The sequence below is a fragment of the Fonsecaea nubica genome (genome assembly GCF_001646965.1).
Source record: "Fonsecaea nubica strain CBS 269.64 chromosome Unknown Scaff110, whole genome shotgun sequence".
Classification (NCBI taxonomy): Eukaryota; Fungi; Ascomycota; class Eurotiomycetes; order Chaetothyriales; family Herpotrichiellaceae; genus Fonsecaea; species Fonsecaea nubica.
The window spans coordinates 36,589-59,658 of record NW_019173783.1 but is presented as its reverse complement, the minus strand read 5'-3'; the positions used below and the strand labels follow the sequence as shown (position 1 = coordinate 59,658).

Sequence of the window (23,070 nt, the reverse complement as noted above, 5' to 3'; positions counted from 1 at the left end):
GCTATGCTCATGTGCTCCGTCTTTCCACTAATCTGTAGCCAAATTGGGCAGATTCCCACACCTCGACCAGCACGAGCGGTCATTTTGCGTCCACATTCTTGATAACCTGTATTTATACAGCCTGGCGAAGTATGAATCCTCCTCTAATCTTGAGCATGCTTTAGCCACACAGCGTGTAGACCGCTCCTGTAGATCCCAGGAAAGCGATGCTCGGATGGGTTGATAGTGGCCCATCACAGAATTGTCCCGTCACACTAGACAGTCCTTTCACGTCTTTTTCTTCGGTCCCGAGATCAGTGGATATAAGCGGCCCAGATGGTGGTTTATCGTGGATTTGCCCTTTGGCGGGGGTTTCTGGCAGCGAACAAGTCAGTCGTCTGTAAGGTAATGGTCGCAAGACCACTTCAGAAGTGCGGATGTGCAACGTACAGGTGAGTCCATGCAGTCTCTCAGAGCTTTCTCAAGGTGTCCGCAGCCTCCTGAAGCGGCGCCTGCGGCCCAGCAATCTAGAAAGAATCATGTCAGCAAGCTTTGCAAGTATTATAGGGTTCCTTCTTGCTCTTTGCACTGGATTGGTGGCGAGCCATATTTTCTGCGTCCACCCGACAATATCATCCTAGCTCTTACGGTGGTAGATCTCCCACGTCGCACAAAATATCTCAACCACCCTCCAGTCCACCTAAGGGAAAGGCAATTGGCAGAGACATACTCAGCATAGCAGTCATGGGCCCTAGACACGGATTCGGCTCTTGCTTGTCTGGGTGTCTGATCTTTAACCGTGACACGGTCTGGAGGCGGACTGGGTTGATTGCTGTCGAGGAGCCGCGGGGAGGCATCCTGTTGGAGGGTTCGCAAGTCTCTGCTGAGAACGGGACGTAAGAGTGAAAGGTCGACGGAGGTAGCAAAGCTGTACGGTTCTGCGATGCTGAGACCGGTAAGTGGAATTCAAAGCAGTTTTCGTCAGTTGGACAATGCGCGCTTGTTGAGAGAATACGCTGAAGTACAAGGATCGTGACCTATGAACAGCTGCTCAAACCTGTCGAGACCGCAAGTCGACGACGAAAGAAAACTGCATTGATGTGTTGAGTAAAAGTGGAAGCTGCGGCTAAACTTCGGGAAACGAGGCTGCAGCCTCGTCTATGATACAAGGATTGTGCACGACGAACACCACGGAAACTCACGATACTGCTGCTCAATGTTTTGGGTTGACGCATCAACAAGTCGAGACGAAAAGGATATGACTTTCAATGTCAAAGATGGACTGAAGCGAGTTCACACATTTTATGCACACTCTATCTGAAATACATGCTGCCCCAGAAGGCGGAGTTGGCCTTCAAAGCAATCGTGACACTGGCAAGTTAAGCTCCTCGCGTACCTCCATCATCGGAAAATATCGTCAAAGGTCATCTTTCCAATTCGGAGATTGTCATTGCCCGATGTTCCAGCTTGACCTTCGGAGAGAAGATTGCTCTGATTATTGATAACACCCAAGAACCCATCCGATACCATCAAGCGATCCGGATCATTGCAAAAAGCCTCGAAGGTGGTGTCATCCGCAAAGCCAAAGTCTTTAAGTCCCTGAGTCCTGTCATCAGTCCATCGAGTTGTATCGAGTTGAGCCATTTCGTGGAACAGGGCATCAATCTCGTCACCATTGAAGCTTGGAGACGTCGACAACCCAGAAACATTGGGGGTTTTCGTCATTGAATTTAGGCCAACGCGTGCCTCATTATTCTCTTCGGGTATGTCAACACTCATAGCACCGTAGTCCACATAATCCGCGGCAGTTGACCCATTAGGCTGTGGCACCTTGATTGCGTTTCCATACTGAGGCATGTCATGATATTGGAGGAGGGTCGGCTCGTTCCCCAAATCATGCATGCCACCCAGATCTCTGTGGCTGCTTGAAGCAGGCGCAAGGTTGGCGGGTGGTGGTTGTGTTTGTAAGACATTGTTGAACGGCGACACTGGAGCTGTGCTTAAAAGTCCGGTTGATCTCATGGGTATACCACCATGATTGAAGAATTCTGCTCCTGGCCAGATCAAGGCCAACCTCGGCCGTACCTGGTTAGACCTTTCCGGAACCAAGTCAAGACCATTAATTGGCGATGAAGAGGTATCAGTTTCCAGGTTGGCTAGGCAGTAAAGTGGGATCAACATGGATGGGATGCCACATTTGTTGGGAAGATTCCACGAATGGTCAAATAACCTCAGAATTTCTGCGAGTTTCGACTTAAGCTCTGGCTGGTCCCCGTTCCATTGAGGGTTGGCCGCTTGAAAGGCAAAATGACACGCGTGTAAAAGCATCTGATGTGGTGGGCGTCGTATAACATCCGAGAGAGTGAAGGGATACTTCTCGCCCAGCGAATGCAGCCGTGCTACAACGTGTGGTGTTGGTGTTATCGTCGTTATGTGGGAGACCTTTATGCAGAACGCATCATTGGCAATCATACAGAGCTCAGTCAGTCGGTTAAAGCAGCTTGTCACGAACGCTGGCTCTCTCGACTCGGGGCCGTCATCACCAGCAACTGCCTTCCAAGGTTCCCATTCTTCGTGTCCGTCTTCTTCGAGGAACTGGGTAGAACTCAAATGACCACTCTGAAGATGTGGCGGCCTCTTTAGACAGATTGCGATGATGGTATCCAAGACAAAACAGCCTTGCAGAAGGGCCTGCCAGCTCCTATGTTTTGAATCGGGCATACGTCTCGAAGTCGTCGTGCCGTCATCTCTGTCAATTCTAGAGTCAGAATGAAAGCCCAGCGGATTCTCGAACTGGACCGGAAGCGGTCCCATGGAGATCAGTAAAGCTCGTATAGCAGAGCCGACTAGCATCCACGCAGACGTCCAGTCGCCCATGCCGATATCAAGGAGGACCAATAACAACAAAGCCTGAACATGGCCAAGTGAGAAAGGTCCACGCTCGGACGGTATCAGATTTCTTGCTAAAGAACGCAGCTCGGCAACGCTGGTTCCAGGTGTCGCAGCAGGCGTCGGCAGAAGATGCCCCGTCTGTTGTTGAGAGTAGGCCAAGATAGCCCATATGCAAGAAAGATCAGCATGGTCGAGAGGGCGTCGTTTGTGAGGCATCGTGTGCTCGAAGAATTTCCGCAACGTTGCAGGCCTGTCCAGGATTGGAAACCAACAGTGGGTGAAAGTGAAATATTGATCCAAAAGACGTGAGGCCGAAGATGGCAGAGGGACTTCTTCCGGACGTGTGATGCCGAGTTTGCCCTCAGTCATAGGAGCTCCGAAGCCAGGTCCAATCTCTTGTTCGTTCGGGATTTGTGCCATCTCAACGACCTTGAAATCTGATGTGAGCACATATTTATCGCCTCGGCCTCGAGGATGGTGAAGAGGCTCTGCTGCTTCGTCTTCGCCGTCGTCTTCGATGTCGCGCTTGCGCTTTGGGTGGATTGAAGAGCCATGCTCGAGATGGGACAAGAGCTCCTCCAGCTCTGTAAGCACATTTGACTCTTTCCATGTTGTGTGAAGGCCATCACCAAGTTTCTGATGGTTCCATATGCGCAACAACTCCTGTTCGTTCCGGCGCACTACCTGCTGAACCGTATCGTCTAGTCCGTGCACCTTTTGTAGCATGACAGCCCACAACTTCTCCAGGCCGCGCACATACCCCTCCTGAAGTCCTCTCCTCTTGGTCCCTGCCACGTATACGCACGATTGTCCGGCATTTGCACAGTTTGTGCAATTGGGCTGCTTCGCATCGCACTTATCTTTGCGGGCTCGACAGCGGGTGCAGGCGCGTGAAACGCGGGCTCGTATCGGCTTTGAAGTGCCTTCTTCGTCGCTCGTTCGAGTCCGTCTCTCCGCCTCCGTGCTACGTGAGGCCATCACAAGGAGGAAGGGGTGCGACAGCCATGTTCAAGGGGATGAGTGGCCTGTCGGAAGGGTAGGGTCGAGACACATCAGCATCAAGAACAGACCGTCTCATAAGGTTATCGTGGCAGAGGTCATCACAATACTGTACCTGATATGTAGAGCAGGTTAGCGATTGACGTTGATCGGATAGTGCACCCACTAAAGAAAACTAAACATCTCAGTTACCGGCGGGGTGGGAAGGAAGCCTGCGCCCACTATCCCTCTTCCACCACTCACCGACTCACCAAACTCACCACCAGGGCAACCCAAATCTCCACTGGTAGCCTCGTCTTTCTAAACCACTATTTGGTCCAGCATCCTCTACATCTTCGAAAACGAGCTCCAAAATGGCCAATGGTGTACCAGAATGCACTCTTCAAAGAGACAATCTCCAAATGAGATCGAGCACGGATGAACGGTCATCATGGAATCCCAAAGCAGAGCTGGCGAGCTTGCAGTGGATCGACTCAACGAACCTTCACACCACAGTCCGTTCCAGCCTCCAGCGTCTGGCATAGCTTCACCACTTCTACCCATCGATCAGACGGCAGCAGCCCATCATCCGTCAGAGGCCGCTCAGGGCGAACCTACCTTACAACAAACTCCAAATCATTCTTTGAAGACGCCGGTTCCAGATGGCTCAACAGCTAGCCGCCTCTTCCACCCCGAAGCTTCTGTCGTCTTGGTTGGGATCAGGGCATCTGGAAAGCGATCTCTGGGTTTAATTGCAGCCACCGCCCTCGGGCGACGATTCGTGACTGAAGACCACTATTTCCAGACCGTCAATGGTATGTCGAGACAAGACTATCTCAAAATCCATGGCAGTGAGCAGTTCCATCGACAAGATATCGAGACTTCTAAGCGCATGCTGGAGGATAATAAATCTCGATGTGTCATCGACTGCGGCCTCGGAAGCCTCACAAGTGGGCTCCAAGAATATCTGAGACGGTTCAGCCAGACCAACCCGGTTGTATTCGTGTTGAGGGACATGGAGCAGATCAAGGCAACCCTCAACCTTGACGATCGAGCTACTAAGCTGCTCGATCAGGGCAACTCGACCCATCGAAAATGCTCCAATTTCGAGTTCTACAACCTCGAAGATGATTCTATGAGTGGCTCTGCGGATGTGGACATGGCAGCAGACCGCGCGTCGCCAAACTACTCCTTTAAACTCAGAAATGCTCAAGCCGATTTTTCATCGTTTGTTCGATTCATCACCGGTTGTTCCTTGCCAGATCCGACTGTGCTATCCCCGTTCTCACTAGACGGACCGGTGGAATCGCGGACTTATACCCATGCACTGCTCATAAAATCCTCCGACTTCACTGAGGGACGGGTGGACTTTGGCGCTCTGGAAGCTGCTGGCGATGTATTGGAGATCTTTGTTGACCAGTGGCAGTCAGATACCACGAGGATGCTAAGCAAGATGGTGGCAGCCGCTAGGAGAGTCTTGACCATACCTATTCTTCTGTCTGCCAGTCGTGGACTTTCCGCATCCCACACGACGGAGAACTATGTGGCAGTTCTATTGCAGGGACTTCGACTCGGAGTTCAGTACATCTCTGTGGACCTTGACCTGGACCCCAGCCACATAGACCATCTCGGACTCGTCAAGGGCCATACCAAGCTGATCGGCAACTATAGCTACTACTCCTCCAAGGACAAGAACTGGATGGATCCAAATTTGCAAAATGTGTACACTAGGGCGCTCGACTTCAAGTTTGATATGGTTCGAATTCTCGAAGTTCCGACGTCACGCCAGGAGAATGACGCGGCGATTTGGTTTGCTGAACATTTGAAGCAACTTCCCGGGCCTCGACTTGTTACAATAATCTACAACGTCGGATTTCTGGGTCGAACTTCACAAATCCTGAACCCTGTGTTGACAGCCGTTACTCACCCGAGTCTTCCCAATGCCGAAAAGCAACCCTTCTGGCCTCAACTGTCCTCCAAACAGATCATCAGTGCTCTGTTTGACAGCTTTGTCTTCGACCCTCTTCAATTCTATGTGGTTGGAGCCAACGTCTTGGGATCTTTGTCGCCAGCAATGCACAATGCAGGCTACAGCTTACTTGGCCTGAAACATCGGTATAGCACCAAAACAATCATGACTCGGGCGGATATTGATTTGCTTGCGAAGGATGACGCTTTGGGTGGTCTGAGTGTGGTGCAGCCATACAAAGTCAAGCTACTTCCTCACATGCATGCATTGAGCGGGCACGCCAAAGCCATAGGGGCGCTCAACACCCTAATTCCTCTCCGGCAACAACCCGAAGGGCCTCAAGGGGTCGTACCATCGCTAGATATACAGGCCCAGCTGAGAAATCGGGCGGGCAGAATCGTGGGTTGGTTTGGGGATAACACTGATTTTATCAGCATAATGATCTGTGTCAGCAGAAGCCTGTCTCCACGCAATGCCATCCAGCCAAAGACCACCTGCTTGATCATTGGCGCTGGAGGCATGGCGAGAGCTGCCGTTTATGCTATGCTGCAATTGGGCTGCAAGCACATATTTGTATACAACAGGACTGTCTCCAACACACAAGCTTTAGCTCGCCACTTTAACGACTGGACCCGGTCTCAGACAGACAGGATTACCTCACCAACTGCCCCAGAGCCAGTACAAGTCGTTGAACACATCACCGATCCTTGGCCGACAGGATTTGCGCCTCCGACGATCGTGGTGTCGTGTGTCACTCAGGAGGTCCTGGACGGGAAGCCAGGCGCCAACTTTGAGATGCCAGAGCAGTGGCTGGCGTCGCCCAGTGGCGGAGTCGTCGTCGAAATGGCTTACATGACAAGGGAGACGCCACTGACGAAGCAAATCAAGCGGTTCCGAGATTCGACCCAGAGACCCTGGGTGCTGGTTGACGGCATCGAAGCCCTGATCGAGCAGGCTGTCGGCCAATTCGAATTGATGACCGGGCGGAAAGCGCCCAAGCGGTGCATGGCGGAGGCTGCGCGAGCCGCCATTCGGAATAATACAGCGACATATCGGTATGGTGAGGAGGAGGGGGACGGGGACGAGGACGAGCAGGAACCGCAACTATAAGAAGAAGTGGAAGTGGCAAATTGGCATTTACTCTACCGAGTACATACATACATACATATATATGTCGACACGAGATACTCGACATCAGCATCAGCATCCGCCTCGAGATTCATATCAGCAGGACAGGACAGGAAGAGGAGACAAGCCATCGGCAATGGCAACGGCAAAGGAAAGAAAGATGGCATAAGATATGAAATATATATACAAATGTTTTATTCCACGTCTCATATTTTCTGTCTTTCTCTCTCTCGCCTCTCCCTCCATCGAGACTTCTGGCGTGATTTGGAAAAAGAGACGCCGCATACGCTTGAAAGATGAACGAGTCACATAGCCTTCTTCCTATTCCTCTTCTTCTTGGTTGCTGTTATGCCACTGCTGTTCCTACTGCCCAGGGGATCAATCTCGAGATCAAGATTAACCTCGACACCCCCTGCCATCACGATACGATCGGAACCTTGTCCAATTTCACAACCCTTCCTCTTTCCTTCTTTCAAGACTTATCTCACTCAAGTCTGATTGATTGATTGACTGACTGACTGATTGACCACCTCTAACCTCCAACACATCATTTTAAAAGAATTTACTGTCCCGGAGCGATGAGCAGACCCTTCTTGGACGAGTCGGGCTCCCATCCACCAGCTAGCGACTCGCCACCAGCGACCTGCGAGTATTCTTTAATGCGAGCTTCGAGCTGGGGTCGGAAATGGCGGATGAGACCTTGGATAGGCCACGCGAAGGCTTCGCCCAGGGCTGTGAACCAGTGATTAGATTAGCATCCATGTTCTTATCCAGGTCCAAGACCGTGTCCATTAGAGGAGTAATGACGAGGAAAAGGCTTACCGCAGATACTGTGTCCCTCGACTTGCTTGGTGAGTTCTTGGATCATGTCAATCTCTCTCGCTCTGGCCTGACCCTTTTCGAATCTTTCCATAATCTTCGCGGTCCACGCGCTGCCCTCTCGACAGGGGGTGCACTGACCGCAACTCTCGTGCTTGTAAAAAGCGCTTAGTCTGGCAATCATCCTTACCACGTCGGCAGATTTATCCATGACAATCACCGCCGCAGTGCCCAGACCGGATTGGCTGTCCTTCAACGCATCAAAGTCCATCAATTGGTCGTCACAGACGTGCTTGGGTAGGATGGGTGTCGACGAGCCACCAGGGATAATAGCTTGCAAATTGTCCCAGCCGCCGCGGACACCACCGCAGTGCTTCTCAATCAATTCCCGGAGAGGAATAGACATCTCTTCCTCAACGGTGCAAGGGTTATTGACGTGTCCAGATATACAAAACAGCTTGGTGCCCTGGTTGCGTTCGCGGCCAAAGCCGGCGAACCATTTCGCACCCCGTCGAGCGATGGTGGGGCAAACTGACACTGTTTCGACGTTTGTAACGGTGGAAGGACATCCGAAAAGACCGACGGCTGCAGGGAAGGGCGGCTTGAGACGAGGCTTTCCGGCTTTTCCTTCAAGAGATTCGATGAGCGAAGTCTCCTCTCCGCACACATATGCTCCCATGCCTCGGTGCAAGTAGACGTCAAAGTCGTACCCTGACCCGCAGGCATTCTTGCCAATCAACCCTTCTTTGTATGCCTCTTGAATAGCGCGCTGGAGAACAGTGGCCTCGTGATAAAATTCACCTCGGATGTAAATGTACGCTGCGGTAGCGTTCATGGCGCGACCAACCACCAAGCACCCCTCGACGAGTTTGTGCGGATCTTTGCGCATGATTTCTCGATCTTTGCATGTCCCCGGCTCACCCTCATCGGCGTTGACGACCAGGTACCGGGGTTTCTTGTCGTTTTCCCAGCCCTTGAAGTTCATGAACGACTATCATTCACACCCCTCGGTTAGCAATCCATCTGCGCATATCACGGTTTCAGGGCCGAAGAGGCTTACAAATTTCAGCCCGCTGGGAAATCCCGCACCGCCTCTTCCCCTCAGACCTGAAGCTTTGATCTCATTGATCAACCAATCATGGCCCTTGAGCAGGATCTCCTTGGTCTTGTACCAGTCGCCATATTTCATGGCGCTCTTCAAGTCCGTGCCATGGTGGCCGTAGAGGTTCTGAAATATCCTGTCTTGGTCCTTCAGACCGCCGTAGCGTCTCTGCTGGGGTTGTCCTTCTTGAACGGTGGCGTAGGTTCGGCGGGAATGGAGGGTGGAGGAGCTGGCGGCGGCGATTGACGAGTTGGCTGACCGTGAAGCGGTGTTGGACGCCGCGCGGGCCACGTTTCGGGCGGCTGACGACCGGACGATCATTTTGGGGAGGATGTGAGGACGACGATACACTCCAACGAGTGTGCGGCGGGAAGGGGGAAGGGAGGAGGCGAGGACGTCGGAGGTGGAGAGTTAGAGTGCGTCAACTACGAAATCAATGTTGAAGTCTTCGATATTGAGCTCCGCTGATTGGTCGGAAGCTTTCCTCGTCATAGATGCCTTTGGGACGGCCATACTTCGGCTTTATATAAGCACAGCCTTGCGCAGCCTCGCCGCAGCCTCGTCCTCCCACCCAACTGCAAGTACGTAGGAGTATCTAAACTATGGAATGTCTCGTTCATGAAAAGGTCGTAATCATCAAAAATGCCAAAGTCTTACCCGAGCTGCCTCTGCGCCATACAAGTGGCTCCCAAAGTGACGACGCAAGTGCATTGTCGCCGACCTGCCCCGAATCCAGTTCCCCCAGTACCATACCAGAGGACCCTAGAACTGCTGCCAGTAAATCAAAAGCGATATGCCGTCTCCGACTCCCTTGGAATCTTCCTCTGCGAGATACGAGGGAACAATGACTTTCTCTTCTTCCATGACATTCCACCCCCAACATATCCCCTCTGGTTTCAGCCATCGTTTGACGCTCGACTCGACCGCTATGGTTGGAGACAATGCAGCTCGTGCCGCGAGTAGGTCCATCAGCTCTGACGGAGGTTCCTCTCCGGGTGCCCAAGGTCCAGGACTCGGTACATACGCCCAAGAGTCACTGTCCGGAGGATACCATGTGGTCAGCTGTTTGACCCATTCGGTGATTCTGTGTGGGAATTTGACGCCGTGGGCATATTCGCTGTATAGCGCCGAGAGAGTGACTGCAAGTCCGCTTCTAGTGAAGCTCGTCGGGTTCGAACCATCAGATGACCCCTTACCATCGGCGTTGCTCTGAAGTTGTTGACTCAACGTAGCCAAGCATTTCCGGACACATTCAGAATTAGGAATCATCTCGATCAGGCCATCCAGACTAAGAAGCTCAAAGGGGCGAGTGAGCCGGGCGTGTCTTTTGGTCAGGTGTCTCATATTCGCCAGGGCAGAACATGAAACCTGGCCTTGCATCCTGGTCAACATTTGTTCCGCTTCATCGGTCCCTTTGATGGCGCTTTTCAGCACAAAATTGCAGAGCGCCACGGCTGTTTCGACGATTTCCAGTTGACTCTCCCGATAAACCCGGGCGTTCTGTTGCATTGCATTGGCGGGCTCCAGACCCGCAATAGTTCGACGGGGATCAGTGGTTCTCAACCTTTCAGCACGAGCATTACATTCTCTCAGAAGTTGGCTCAAGGTCTCCAATATGATGCGGCGGTCCGGAAAGCGAGGCTTGTCTGCGAGACAGTAGCTCATCAACGACTGATTTCTCGTCACCATGCTCTGCATTTCGCGGTCGTTGGCGCACAGAATGGAAATACTGTCCAACAAGTCAAACGAGAAGAGTGACGATTCTAGCGCGTGGGCTGACGTCGACTCAGGATGTTGGTGGTTGAATAAGAAACATCTCCTCTCAGGATCTGATCTGATGTCCTGTTTCCATGTCCGGCGGGCGACATCCAACGGCGATCCAGACGGCGCTTTGATGCTGACGACAAGATGATCGAACGGGTTGTTTTGGATCGTGAAGCCATACGCAAGAAGAAGGCCCTCGTTGTCTCGGGGACCGTAGTTGTTGCAAAGCTCCTTCCCAGACTCGTAGGTCTCGAGGATCTGCAGCCCGACAAAATGGTACTGGGCTTGCCATTCGACCTGCGCGGCGGGTTTGTGATTGAGGAGGTCGAGGAGTGGGAGTAGCACTGCGAAGCGGTCTCCAAAGAGCTTGACGAGGTCGTAAGGCGTTGTTCGGCGATGGATGGTGGCGAGGTCCGCGGGACGAGTAGCATCGAGCACCTGTGAGGTGAAGGAACGGCTTCCAAAAATGGTAGCCGCCCAACGGAAGCGAGGCCTAGGTCTTGTGTAAGTGACAGCGGAGGAGGGAGAAGCAGTTCGCGCCCACGTACCATGTGTATGATTCATTCAGCGCATTGGGCCATCCTAGTTCCTTCAAATGGGCCAACCCCTTCAGATACATGTCTTCCCATTTAGCAGCTTGCGTGGAGAATCCGCCTTTGAGGTTGGTCCCCTCCAGCCACGCAATATCGGCCTCGTCCTCGAATTGCATGGCGGTGATGTCCTCCACCGTGGGCAATGTCGCAATGTAGGGAGCCCACCAGGACTGCGCCCCAAGGATCAGTTGCTCCATCAGAAAAAAGGCCTGAAGAGACTCGGGTCTCCTCGACTGGGTGTCTAGGAAAGGTCCCGGAAAGCTCGTGCCATGATTTGAAAAGGGGTGGATGTCAAAGGCATTGAGCACTGACAACGTGATGGGCATCGGGCAACTCGCAACACGCGTTCCACTCACTAGGGAATGCCCCTCAGCGACGACAGCATGGTATCCTTTGCGCGAGCTGAAGGCGATCTGAGCGTGCGGGTGCAAGTATCCATCGTTCTCGAGCACCCAATCAACAAGGCGTTGATGGTTGTGAAAAATGTCTGTTTGTGCCGTGTCCTCGTCGTTCATGCGCAGCGGAGGTGTAGAACTCTGGGGGATCTTGTCGATGACATCCTGATTCAAGGTAGTCTCATCAGGCTCCATGTTGTGTCCACAGTGTGTTTGTCTTGTCGTTCAATGAAGGCGATATAAAATTGTCACGGTGTGCAACTTTCCAGCCAAAAAGAGAAAAATCTTGTCAAATCATGAGACAGCAAAAAAGTCAAAAAAATTAAATAAACAAGAAATATTAATATAACTGTGCGTATTTAAACAGGCAAACACGCTAATAGAAGAAGTGACAGGTGTTTGTGTAACAGCTGAAAAATGCCAGAGGTCATAATGGAATGTCTGATTGACGGTGAGCAAATAGAATAGAGGTGAGGCAAAACTGCGCGCAATGGTTGTGCGGTGGCTACAATGAGCGACAAGAGGAACAACAAGTGACACAACCTTGTTCCTATCTATTCGTCAAAGTCTGTGATCCACCTGGAGGATTCGACGAGGTGATAGGATGACAGGGATATGTGTAGTCGATATTGAAGACACCGGGGAATGGAAGTTTTTATATCTGTGGTATACAAGGCACAGGCTGAATGGGGGATGGTGTGTGCAAGCAAGGCGGCGATGGCAATCAGTGGCAATGGCAATGGGAGTGAGGAATGAAAGAACAAGAGCTCAAGGCATTAATACTGCTATCTTATTCTCAATTCTCAACAAAGTATTGTGGAAGTGATCTGTGTAACATTTATAGACTGTGTCCGGGGAATGTCAACGAGACAAGACAGCCTTGAACGTCTCTCCCTCTACCCACGACCCAGAGAGGTTGAGAGAACACTGTTTCGCCACATGCAGACTGACTGAACCATGCGTGCTATGTTGTCGTCGGGAATCTCCATCTATAAGGTCGCCTTTCTCCAATTTGTAGGAAGAGTGGAAGAGAACCACAGCCGATGCATGAGCGGACAAGTCCTTAGATCTCTTCTTCGCCTCTTGCCCTCGTATCATTCGGAGGAGATGAACCCCAATCAACAGCCGGCGAGAGGAGAGGAGCGTCCGACGAAACAAAAAGAAAAGAAATAATCATCTCCATGTGTCTTGTGTGTTGTAAATGATCAACTAAACTGCCCATGTCCCCTGTCACGTCCTGTTTTGACCTTGGTCGGAGTCTAGGACTGCGATTGATCACAAGATCATCTCAGGCGTGCACATACTCTTCATCTCCTATTTCAAGATCCTTTACTTCTTTCAACCCGGGAAGGTCTAGCAGGTGGGTGAAGGGTCGGACGATCAGAAAAATGGCTGTAAATGGAACTCACGCGGTGAACGGCATCAATGGCACTCGATCAAAGCATGACATATCAAGCTTGAAAGTCAATCAATCGCGATTGATGGACGCCATCCATAGTGGCTGCAAGTATGGCGCTGCTCATCGATATGGCGAGTAAGTGTACAAGTCCCCAACCGCCCGACAGAGGAGTGGTCCTGATCTAGTGCTCTACCAGTGACCCGGTCGAGACTGGAATGGCAAGGCTCAGTCTCAACGATGCGGATAAGGAGGTTCGAGACTGGTTCATGGGTGTTGCCCAGTCCTTGAATTGCAAGATAAGCATTGACCAAATGGGAAACATGTTCGCTGTGAGGCCAGGGAAGAACTCAAAAGCCCCTCCGATCATGATGGGCTCACATCTCGATACTCAACCAACCGGCGGGAGATATGACGGTATCTTGGGCGTCACCTCTGGCCTCGAAGTCCTCAGGGTCTTGCACGAAAACAATGTTGAGACCGAAGGAAGTATTGGAGTGGTGAACTGGACCAACGAAGAGGGAGCGCGCTTTCCCATGATGGCCGTATCGTCTGGCGTCTGGGCTGAGGCTGTCCCTCTGGAAACAGCGTGGAATCTGCCCGAGGTGTCGCCTGGAGAGGATGGACACCGCAAGACAATGAAGCAAGAACTCGAAAGAATCGGATATCTTGGATCGCAACCCGCATCATACAAGGCATTTCCCATAGCAGCGCACTTCGAAGTCCACATCGAGCAAGGTCCCATATTGGAGGCAGAGAAAAGGAGAGTCGGAGTGGTCCAAGGTCAGTAACTGCTGAACAAGTTAGCAGATTCCCAGCCTGACTGTGACAGGTGTGCAAGCGTTCAAATGGTTTGAAATCACGGTCAAGGGCCGAGATACCCACGCCGGAACCACCCCTTTCACTGCGAGGATGGACTCCATGCTATGCGCTGCGAAGCTGATTGTCGAGTCCAACGCCGTTGCAAAGAAACTCGGGGGTCTTGCGACAACTGGCATTCTGAACCAACAGCCTGGGTCAATCAACACCATGGCTCACACAGTGACCTTCACGTTGGATATTCGACACACCGAGGACGCCAAACTCGCCGAGATCGAGGAGACATGTCGATCTGCGTTTGCGAGGATCGCAGAGAAAGAGAGCGAGAAAGGCTGCAAAGTGGAATGGAAGGAATTGGTGGATAGTCCAGCAGTCAACTTCCACACCGACTGTATTGCTGCCGTCGAAGCAAGCGCCAAAGAGGTCTGTCAAGACCTTCCCATGACCGCTGACGATGGACAATTGTGGAAATATATGATCAGTGGTGCTGGTCATGACAGCTGTTACACCAACCGTCGGTGTCCCACAAGCATGATCTTCACCGTCACCAAGGACGGAATCAGTCACAATCCAAAGGAATACTGCAGCCCAGAAGACTGGTAAGTCCGTTGTCTTTGCTTCACCTCGTCACTTGCTGACAATCCGCCAGCGCCATTGGTGCCCAAGTACTGCTCGGTGCGGTGCTGAGGTATGACAAATTGCGAGCGGACAGAGGAGATCTCGCCTGAAGCCGGACACAGAAAAGGAGACTGTCAAAAGATAAGCTCGAAGTGGGGATCGTGCCGAGTTGTAACATTCTTGAAAAGATATTGCTCTACTGGTTCTGTTGGCCGATCTTGTTGTCCCGAAATTGCCCATAGCCTCGCTCGTAGTGTCCTAGTTGTGCGCCTGTTGTATCAAGGAAAATCTGTTATACAGTGTCCTCTATCACTGCCGTGCCCTGCTGAATACAGCTTCCGCCATTAAATCGCAACAGGTAATTCCAGACTACCGTGAATGCGGAAGGGAGTCCGGTAACTCAGCCTCATCGTCTCGGAGGCTTGACCTTGTCAGCCTTCTTCTCATCCTTAAGGCGCCTCAGTGTCGGACGTCCGACTTTATGCTCTGGCTTCTTCCCATCCAGCTTTTCCACCTCTTTCTCCCATTTGGCAAAGTAGGATCTCATTTCGTCTTCGCAGTCACGCCTGTCGCTTTCTCTGCATCCCTTGAGATTCACCACCAAATCCCCCTCCTGCCACATGCTGTCGTGAGTGCGTGTGAGTCCCGTCGATGGGTCTTTCGAGGGTGGTGTGGCGTAGTTGTAGGAGTTGATCCAGCGTTGCTCGATGAGCACCAGCTTGGCCAAGACTGTGGGATGCCATTGGACCAGGTGCTCGAGGGCGTGGTTCTCAGCCTTTTGGAATGCATAAGCACGGTATAAAGGGTCAAACCAGGCATCCAAGAAGTAATGAGCCCAATTGTCTGGCGTTTTTGTGCTGAAGGGGGTATTGCGGAGGATGAACGAAGTATGGGCGAGGTTGTCCATATCTTGAGACAGAATTAGATGTGTGCGAGAAGGCTTGAGGTGAGAGAAGGTATGGATAACTGAGTCTGGCGGCACGACAGGAATGTCCTTGAGCATCAACGACTCGAGCGGTTGAAGGACGTGGGATTCTAAGGAGACTGAAGGATTCGTGATGAAGGCGTCGGCGGACAAGGACCAGAAAAAGGTGCTCGTGGCATGCTCAGTTAATGCATGTCGCATTGCAGGTATCATCGACCAGGATAAGGGGGAAGGGTCAACGAGGTTGTAGTAGGTCGTCGTGTTGGTATAGAAGTTCTTGTATCCTGGATCGCAATCAGTTTACCATGTTCCAGTGCTTCCATTCACACAAGATTTACCATGTCTCCTGGCGTAATCATCTCGATTTGCCTTGACTATCCGCACATAATCTTCGCTCATTGTCGCATTGTCGAACACCGTGACGATAACAATGTCTTGGGGCCCTTCAATCGACGTTGCACCATCGTTATGTCCTCCTGTTAAATCGAGTGATAGAATGAACCGGACGACAAGGTACACTGTCAATATCCCTAGCACGATGTAGGCGCCCACTTGGAATTGCTTGCGCCGTCTCTGAGCTGCCGCAGTCAAATTACTGTTTCGAACGTAGGGAGGAGGATGGGATGTTTTGCGCGGGGGCAGCGCGAAGTGCATGTTGAGGTGCCTTGGGCCAAATCAAGAGGTGAAGTCTCAAGAAGTTACTCGGCAGGCCATTGTTCGTGCTCACATAATTGAAATGAGGTGGCTGCGGGGAAGAAGTGGTAGGTAGAAGATAATTCCAGTGCTCAAGGAGTTGGTTCGAGGTACTCGCTCCACATTCTCCGATGCCAGCCTCGTCACCTCAGCCTCGTAGCCTCGTAGCCTCGTAGCCTCGTAGCCTCGCAGCCTTACGACGCCACAACTATCTACATGCGCCCCTTGAAAGAGAACTACGAATAATCTAGATTGAACAAACACAAGACCGATTGTTTCCTTGGGTAGCTGACCAGAAGGACGAGCCGAGTTTGGTTCATCTCTGGGGTGCACTAATCTTGCTCTCGAGAGTCCCAGTTAAAGTGAAATTACTCTGATCACATCTCCTTCTCTGACGCCAGCCCTCAGCTAATTCCCTTCAGCGCCACACCCGTGACTGTCATAAAGTTGCCTCAGTCCATCTGGCATTGCAGAATGCGTGCAGGGCCTGAAATCTCCCTGCTTCCTTCTCAAATCCGGATGGCAGCCTGCATTTGATAATGTCGTTTTGCAAACTGCGTAGGCGCGCTTGATCGGTATCATGGATGTAGCTTCAGGTTATGGACAATTCATGAATTGCCAGATAATCTCCGAATTTGACGTGACTTTGTAACTGATTGTGACTGGCACCGTGAGATCGGCACCATCGTGGATGTTGAGAAGATGTAAGGTGGCCGGTTCTTGGGTCTGATCGCGTGCGAAATCCGAAGGTGCATTGAGAATGAACTTGATGTCAAGAGAACCATAGCCCTCAGGGTCTGTTGGCTCGGGAGTCCCAGGACAGGTGTAGACAATATTGACGTCCTTCGATGTCTTGCCATCGTTGGCCGTGTTCGTGATGTACTTGTAGACAAGATTGCAAGAGTTACTGGTCTTGGCCTCGTCTCCGCGGTTCTTCACATTGATGTTCGCCTCATACGTCAAACCGCACTCCGGGCCGGCCATGTCAGGGTCGATGTTGAAGGTGAGAAGATCGTCATCGAGTGGGAGATCCAAGATTGTTTCGTTACGGGCGACAAGGGCAGTTTCGAGGTGAGCAGGGATCGCGTGGGCCATGAGCAGGAAGGAAGTAATCATCCCAAGAATGAGCTTCATGTTGACAACCATTTTGGCTTCGAGTCCAACGCGGGACTAAGATGAAGGGCGAAGATCGAGTCCGTATTGTTGGGTTTGGTCGAGAGGAGGAAGATGTTGCATGGGCCACGAGAAATCTGTACTCACAGATTGCACATTGAAGTGAAGCGTTTTCACTTCACTCGACGGAAACTCAGTCTGCCTGATGAGACATTGCGAATCTCAAGAGATTCACTATTAGACGCAGCCATTTTTCAACCTCAATCGTAGCTCTGTCCATTACAGCTTCTGTCACTCAGTCTCTCTTCTTGCTTCAAGAAACATTAACTCGATTTCTCATGCTTTACCAAATACCTGGAAGCATGGTGAACTTCTTCTTCTTGTATTTGTCACCGAACTCCTTGCGGTACCTTCGCTCCTTCTTTGCTGCCCATTGCCCCATCTGGACAACGGAGACGATAAGAAAGATGAGTACTCCCCAACTGAGACCACTTAGAAGATAAACCCCAAGCCAAGAGGCAGTCTCCGTCATATAGTTGGGGCAGGTTACGAGATCAAACAAGAACCCTTGGGGGATGCCTCGTTCAGTCCCGCCGGAGCTTCGGAGCCCTTTTAAGATGAGATGTGTTTGAAGGTTGCCCAGTTCCCCAAGGAGGAAGATAATCAACCCGGGATAAAATAGTAGTGGGTTCGGCTCTTGTGCTGCGGCCGAGTATGGGGAATAGATGAACAATGCGATCATGAGGCCGGAGATGATCCAGTAATGAAAACTGTTCTTGAAGATATTGCGGAGAGGCATAGTAGCAGCCGAGAAGCGGTGAACAAACAACGTCTCCAGCTCCCGCTTGACGAAGTGCAAGCATATCAGCACACAGAGTACTTGTTGTAACTGCGACGACTCCTTGCTGGCAGATGGGTAGATGTACGGTCGTAGGAAGAGTATCACCGGATGTATCAGGATCGGCCCAGCATACTCCACCAGGAAGACCGTGCGCCATGCTATCTGTGTCCCGAGGTCTTTTACATGAATTGTGCTCTGGTCACGTAGCCCGGTCTGGTATATCGAGGTGTCCTTTGAGTTGGCCACAACGCTGCCATCGGAGCCCTTGGTCACGCGCAGCTGGTGTATCGAGTATTTGGTTCTGCGTGCAAGTTCATAATACAAGTCGGCTGCGGAGGCGTCGGGTTTCAGATCGAGGAACTCCGGCAGGGATTTGATGGGTTTCCCTACAAGATTGTGAGCAGGGATGCTGTCGGGGGGAAGGGCCGGAGGCTTCTGTTCATGTCTTGGTCTCAACCAAATTTGCTTACCTCGAGGGCGTATTTGAAGTGTGATGGGTTTCGACGCCATGTTGGGCGGCTGAGTTCCTGCGGCTGAGGGAACACGAGAAGGGCACCAAAGACGACGGGGGAGGACGACGGATGTGAAGGAGAAGCGACTTCAAGGAGACAAGCTGATGGCCATCGAATCACAGTCGCAAGGGAAATGCTGTTGCGGGTTGCGGCTTGCTGGTGGCAGATATTGTGGCATTCGAAAAATAGAGGCTGCGCGTTCAACAAACTAATGCGACTCTGGCATCTGGAGCTCTGATTTCCAACAGCAGCCGTCCATTGGACGAATCCCCCTTTTACGGCCCCGCTTTCTCCTTTTGACGGGTTTGCTTCTCAAGCGGCGCTATTCTTGTTGTGGCGGCTTCCTGGACCCTTTGGTTCCTTGGTTTCCTACAGCCCGTTCAGCCGTACAAGGGGCTGGCTGGGAATGTGAACATGAGTACGAGTATGGAGTATGGACCAGAGAAAAGTATTATTATAAGCGCTGCTCTTCCTTCTGCGCTGATCCGCCTCCTCTTCTGCTGATGGAACCGAGTAAGCAGATCAATGGTCAGCCAGTATATCACCTAGGGGTATATCACAATTGTCCTCAGCCTCATTTCCGACACTGTTCCTTGCTTGGTCCTTTTGGGTATAATTGCTCTACGGCTGGTCGTAACTTGTCGTCTGGGACCTAGAGGCTTTCAACATGCCATTGAGCTTGTCAAAACTGAAGGGTATGCTATGCATCCCTGAAAGCTCTGACGAATACTCAAAGGATGTAGGATTCAAGCCCGCCAAGGGGTCTCAGCCTGATAAGACGCCGGTTGTGGAAGAGCGACCTCGTACGAGCGACTCTAGCAGCTCTGCATCGACCAGTGAAACCAAGAGGTCAGACCAGATCTTGGATGTGCTCAAGACCTTCAACTTGAAGAATCTCAGGACCGTCAAAGATGTCGCCTTACAGCAAATTGACGGCGAGCCTATCGACGACAAGACATACCTTATGGAACGAATCATTCAACTAGTCGCGGATCTTCCTATTTCCAGCAGAACCAGCGCTACTCTGACCAATGCGTTCCTAAACCAGCTATGGACAGACCTGAAACACCCGGCTCAATCATATCTGGGAGCAGATTACATCTATCGCAAGGCGGATGGGACCAACAACAATATTCTTTGGCCGCATCTTGGGGCTGCAGGGCAGCCGTATGCGCGAACAGTGCGTCCTAGATTGATGCAGCCTGTTGCCAGGCCGGATCCCGGAGTCATCTTCGACAGTCTTCTGGCTCGCAAGAAGTTCAGGCCTCATCCCAACAAGATATCGAGCGTACTCTTCTATGTGGCCTCGATCATCATCCACGACATCTTCCACACAAATCACGATGACTATAGCATTTCTGATACTTCTTCCTACCTCGATTTGGCTCCTCTTTATGGCAATTCTGTAAAGGACCAGGAGGCTGTTCGGACCATGCAGGGTGGAAAGCTGAAACCTGACTGCTTCTCAGATGTGCGGATTCTCGGCTTTCCTCCTGGCGTCGGCGTCCTTCTCATCATGTTCAATCGCTTTCACAATCACACAGCAGAGAATCTTGCTCGCATCGACGAAAATGGCCGCTTCTCGAGGATTCTCAATCCACAAGGCAAGCCGAAGCCGCCCAACGCCGACAAGTTATATGATGAAGCATTGTTCCAGACGGCACGGTTGATCACCACTGGCCTCTACATCAACATCATCTTGAAAGACTACGTCAGAACAATTTTGAATCTGAATCGAGTAGACTCGTTGTGGAACCTCGACCCGAGATCTGAGGAAGGCAATGCTATCTTTGGCCATAAGATTCCGGAAGCCACTGGGAATTCTGTATCGGCGGAATTTAATCTGGTCTACCGATGGCACTCCTGTGTCTCTGAGAGGGACGAACAGTGGACCAAGGAAGCTTACACCAAGCTATTCGGGCATCAATCATCGCTGTCCATGGGTCAGTTCCTCGGTGCACTCAATGATTGGGCTAAGAAGCTGAGCCCGGATCCGGCCCGGCGAGAGTTTGCAGGTCTTCAGCGCCGACCTGGCAACAAGTACCCCGACGAAGAGCTGGCAGCTATCTGGACTGCATCTGTCTCGGACGTAGCGGGTAGTTATGGTGCCCTCCACGTGCCCGAGATCCTGAAGAATGTGGAAGTGTTGGGTATCATTCAAAGTCGTTCTTGGAATCTGGCAAGCTTGAACGAGTTTCGAGAATATTTCAAGCTCGAGCCCCATAAGACGTTCGAAGATATCAATCCCGACCCTTTCGTCGTCGAGCAGCTGCGTCGACTTTACGGCCACCCGGACAATGTCGAAATATACCCCGGCGTAGTCATCGAGGCGGCCAAGGAGCCCAAACTCCCTGGCAGCGGCTTGTGTACAAATTTCACCACCTCGCGAGCAATTCTTTCTGACGCTGTTGCGTTGGTTCGAGGAGACCGTTTCTATACCATTGACTATACCCCTGCCAATCTGACGAACTGGGGATTCAAACAGGCAGACTATGACTTGGCCATAAACAACGGATGTGTGTTTTATAAGTTGGTGTTGACTGCCTTACCCAACAGCTATCGACAGGACTCAGTGTACGCGCACTACCCGCTGGTGATTCCGGAGGAAAATAAGGCGATCATGACCAAGCTGAAGAAGGCAGATTTGTACAGTTTCGACAAGCCAGATAACCTTCCTGCTGCCGTTGCCGTTAGCTCTTCCTCAGCTTGCAGGACTGTCGTGGCGAGTACGTCTGGTTTCCGTTCATCTTGGGATATGCAGCTCTTCTCCTCTGGGCAGGGACTTCAGCATCATCGCGAAAAGGGTCTGATTGTCGCCCACAAGCTGCTCCAGACGGAAGGATTGCAGGCTGCGGCAGACGCCTTCTACAAGGACGTCATCACTGCTCTGGTCCGGAAGAGTGCGTATCAGCTCGCAGGCTGTCAGCAGGTTGACGTCGTTCGGGATGTTTTCAATGTTGCTCATGCGCAGTTCGCCGCAAACCTCTTCCTTCTGCCCTTAGGAGGTAAGGGGAAATCTCACGACAAATACGATGAACAAGATCTTATTGCCCTTCTTTCCTCCATCTATGGCTGTGCAAATGTGAAGCAACCTGATAGGCGTTTTGCTCTGATCAAGAAGAAACGAAAGGCGATTCTGCAGCTCGCAGGGCGCTTGCAAGCGGAAGTGAGCAACGGCATCAAGGGTAATTTCAGCCTACACTCGCACTCGCCGGTACAGCTTCGAAGCCTTGCAGCGCAAGCGATTCAGGAAGCCTCGAAGACTGGATTATCCCCGGCAGATATCGTGTGGACTCAACTGCTCCCGTTGGCAGCTTGGGTTTTCGTCAATCAGTCGCGAGTCTTTGCCGAGGTGCTCGATCACATTCTCGGCGCAAGAGACAGGAAACCAAGCATCGAAGAGCTGAAGCAGATGCTAGACCAAGAGGGCCCATTATCGAGGAAGGCTGAGACCTACTTTCGCGAGATCTGTAGGGGTCGACCAGCTACCCCCATCTTCAGAGAGGCGACGTCTTCGCAAATTGTGATTGACGGAGGGACACAGCTTCAGGTGTCTGCAGGGCAGCGTATTCTCTGTGACACAGACAAGGTAAGTTAGGCTTTGCTTCAGTAAGAATGATGGTGCTAACTGCAAATGACAGGCTGCGGTGGATTGTGACAGCACCAAGTTATCTGATGCTGGACCAGGCCAGTCCCAGGATCCGCAGGCCTCATCTGGAGACGAGGTTTCTCTTGGAGCTCGACTGAGCCTTGCATCTTTGGGATCGACCATGTCTGTTCTTTGCGGGCTTGAAGGGTTGACCAGAGCCGTAGGACCAACAGGCCAGCTTCGGCAACTGAACGAGGGTGACGTGGTAAACTATCTGAATATTGAGGAGAGCATGGTACAGTCATACCCGGCTACCTTGACGATCAAATGGCAAGGATGAAGAGAATAGAGCTTGAGCCAGTGCGTGGTTGGATAGCTAGAAATACCGAATACTTTGGAATGAGTAAAGCCAAACGGCTGCCTGTGGTGCTGAAGGTTTTGTAGCCTGACTGGGCGCTCTGGGCGTCTACTGGCCCCTCCTCAACCCCCCGGAAGACCCAGCCATTGGCAGATGCGGCTAGTACCTTGAGGGGAAGCGGCACGTCATTTCCCACTAGAGACTCCAGGCCCAAGCGCGTCAAAAGTCAAGTAGTCGCCCGAACCATCTTCACTTGCCAGAAAGTGCGGCAGCACCCAAGCAGGCAGTGAAGCGCAGCACAAAAGAATCGACGCCACAAGACAGACAAGTTTCGGTTTTCATCTCTCCATCACCCCCAGTTGAGGCCTGCTTTACAACAAATCCTCATTCTTTTGTTTCAACGTCTTGCGTCCTTGCTCTCTGTACACTACTTCTACCTATTAATTTCGTCCTTGATTTCATCCTTGGAGAGGCCAGCTACTGGCCTGCGTCAGGGCATAGGTGATTGCGGCTTCATAATTCGCAACACCCTTGAACTTTCAGCGAAACTTCAAGCACTCTTTCGCACCCAAATTCTCCTGCCGATT

The 23,070-nt window shown here is 51.7% G+C and overlaps 9 protein-coding genes across 9 annotated transcripts; 3 read left to right on the top strand and 6 right to left on the bottom strand.

The window, feature by feature from the left end:
- Positions 1–1,380: 1,380 nt before the first annotated feature.
- AYO20_10397 (hypothetical protein) lies at positions 1,381–3,849 on the bottom strand (the record flags this gene model as incomplete). Its single annotated transcript, XM_022648655.1, has 1 exon — positions 1,381–3,849. One exon carries the CDS (start codon positions 3,847–3,849, stop codon positions 1,381–1,383), a length of 2,469 nt encoding a protein of 822 aa, XP_022495372.1.
- Positions 3,850–4,300: 451 nt separating this feature from the next.
- AYO20_10396 (hypothetical protein) lies at positions 4,301–6,928 on the top strand (the record flags this gene model as incomplete). The annotated part of the gene is made up of 1 exon (XM_022648654.1): positions 4,301–6,928. One exon carries the CDS (start codon positions 4,301–4,303, stop codon positions 6,926–6,928), a length of 2,628 nt encoding a protein of 875 aa, XP_022495371.1.
- A 580-nt stretch (positions 6,929–7,508) lies between these two features.
- AYO20_10395 (NADH-ubiquinone oxidoreductase 51 kDa subunit, mitochondrial) lies at positions 7,509–9,188 on the bottom strand (the record flags this gene model as incomplete). The annotated part of the gene is made up of 3 exons (XM_022648653.1): positions 7,509–7,678; positions 7,769–8,756; positions 8,826–9,188. 3 exons carry the CDS (start codon positions 9,186–9,188, stop codon positions 7,509–7,511), a joined length of 1,521 nt encoding a protein of 506 aa, XP_022495370.1.
- Positions 9,189–9,629: 441 nt separating this feature from the next.
- Positions 9,630–11,814, bottom strand: AYO20_10394 (hypothetical protein; the record flags this gene model as incomplete). The annotated part of the gene is made up of 2 exons (XM_022648652.1): positions 9,630–11,124; positions 11,180–11,814. 2 exons carry the CDS (start codon positions 11,812–11,814, stop codon positions 9,630–9,632), a joined length of 2,130 nt encoding a protein of 709 aa, XP_022495369.1.
- Positions 11,815–13,007: 1,193 nt separating this feature from the next.
- Positions 13,008–14,562, top strand: AYO20_10393 (hypothetical protein; the record flags this gene model as incomplete). The annotated part of the gene is made up of 4 exons (XM_022648651.1): positions 13,008–13,153; positions 13,215–13,798; positions 13,848–14,433; positions 14,484–14,562. 4 exons carry the CDS (start codon positions 13,008–13,010, stop codon positions 14,560–14,562), a joined length of 1,395 nt encoding a protein of 464 aa, XP_022495368.1.
- Positions 14,563–14,858: 296 nt separating this feature from the next.
- Positions 14,859–16,031, bottom strand: AYO20_10392 (hypothetical protein; the record flags this gene model as incomplete). Its single annotated transcript, XM_022648650.1, has 2 exons — positions 14,859–15,661; positions 15,716–16,031. 2 exons carry the CDS (start codon positions 16,029–16,031, stop codon positions 14,859–14,861), a joined length of 1,119 nt encoding a protein of 372 aa, XP_022495367.1.
- Positions 16,032–16,667: 636 nt separating this feature from the next.
- On the bottom strand, positions 16,668–17,216 carry AYO20_10391 (hypothetical protein; the record flags this gene model as incomplete). Its single annotated transcript, XM_022648649.1, has 1 exon — positions 16,668–17,216. The coding sequence occupies one exon, from the start codon at positions 17,214–17,216 to the stop codon at positions 16,668–16,670; it is 549 nt and encodes a 182-aa protein (XP_022495366.1).
- A 310-nt stretch (positions 17,217–17,526) lies between these two features.
- Positions 17,527–18,534, bottom strand: AYO20_10390 (hypothetical protein; the record flags this gene model as incomplete). Its single annotated transcript, XM_022648648.1, has 2 exons — positions 17,527–18,410; positions 18,495–18,534. 2 exons carry the CDS (start codon positions 18,532–18,534, stop codon positions 17,527–17,529), a joined length of 924 nt encoding a protein of 307 aa, XP_022495365.1.
- A 669-nt stretch (positions 18,535–19,203) lies between these two features.
- AYO20_10389 (hypothetical protein) lies at positions 19,204–22,465 on the top strand (the record flags this gene model as incomplete). Its single annotated transcript, XM_022648647.1, has 2 exons — positions 19,204–22,125; positions 22,178–22,465. 2 exons carry the CDS (start codon positions 19,204–19,206, stop codon positions 22,463–22,465), a joined length of 3,210 nt encoding a protein of 1,069 aa, XP_022495364.1.
- Positions 22,466–23,070: the final 605 nt, after the last annotated feature.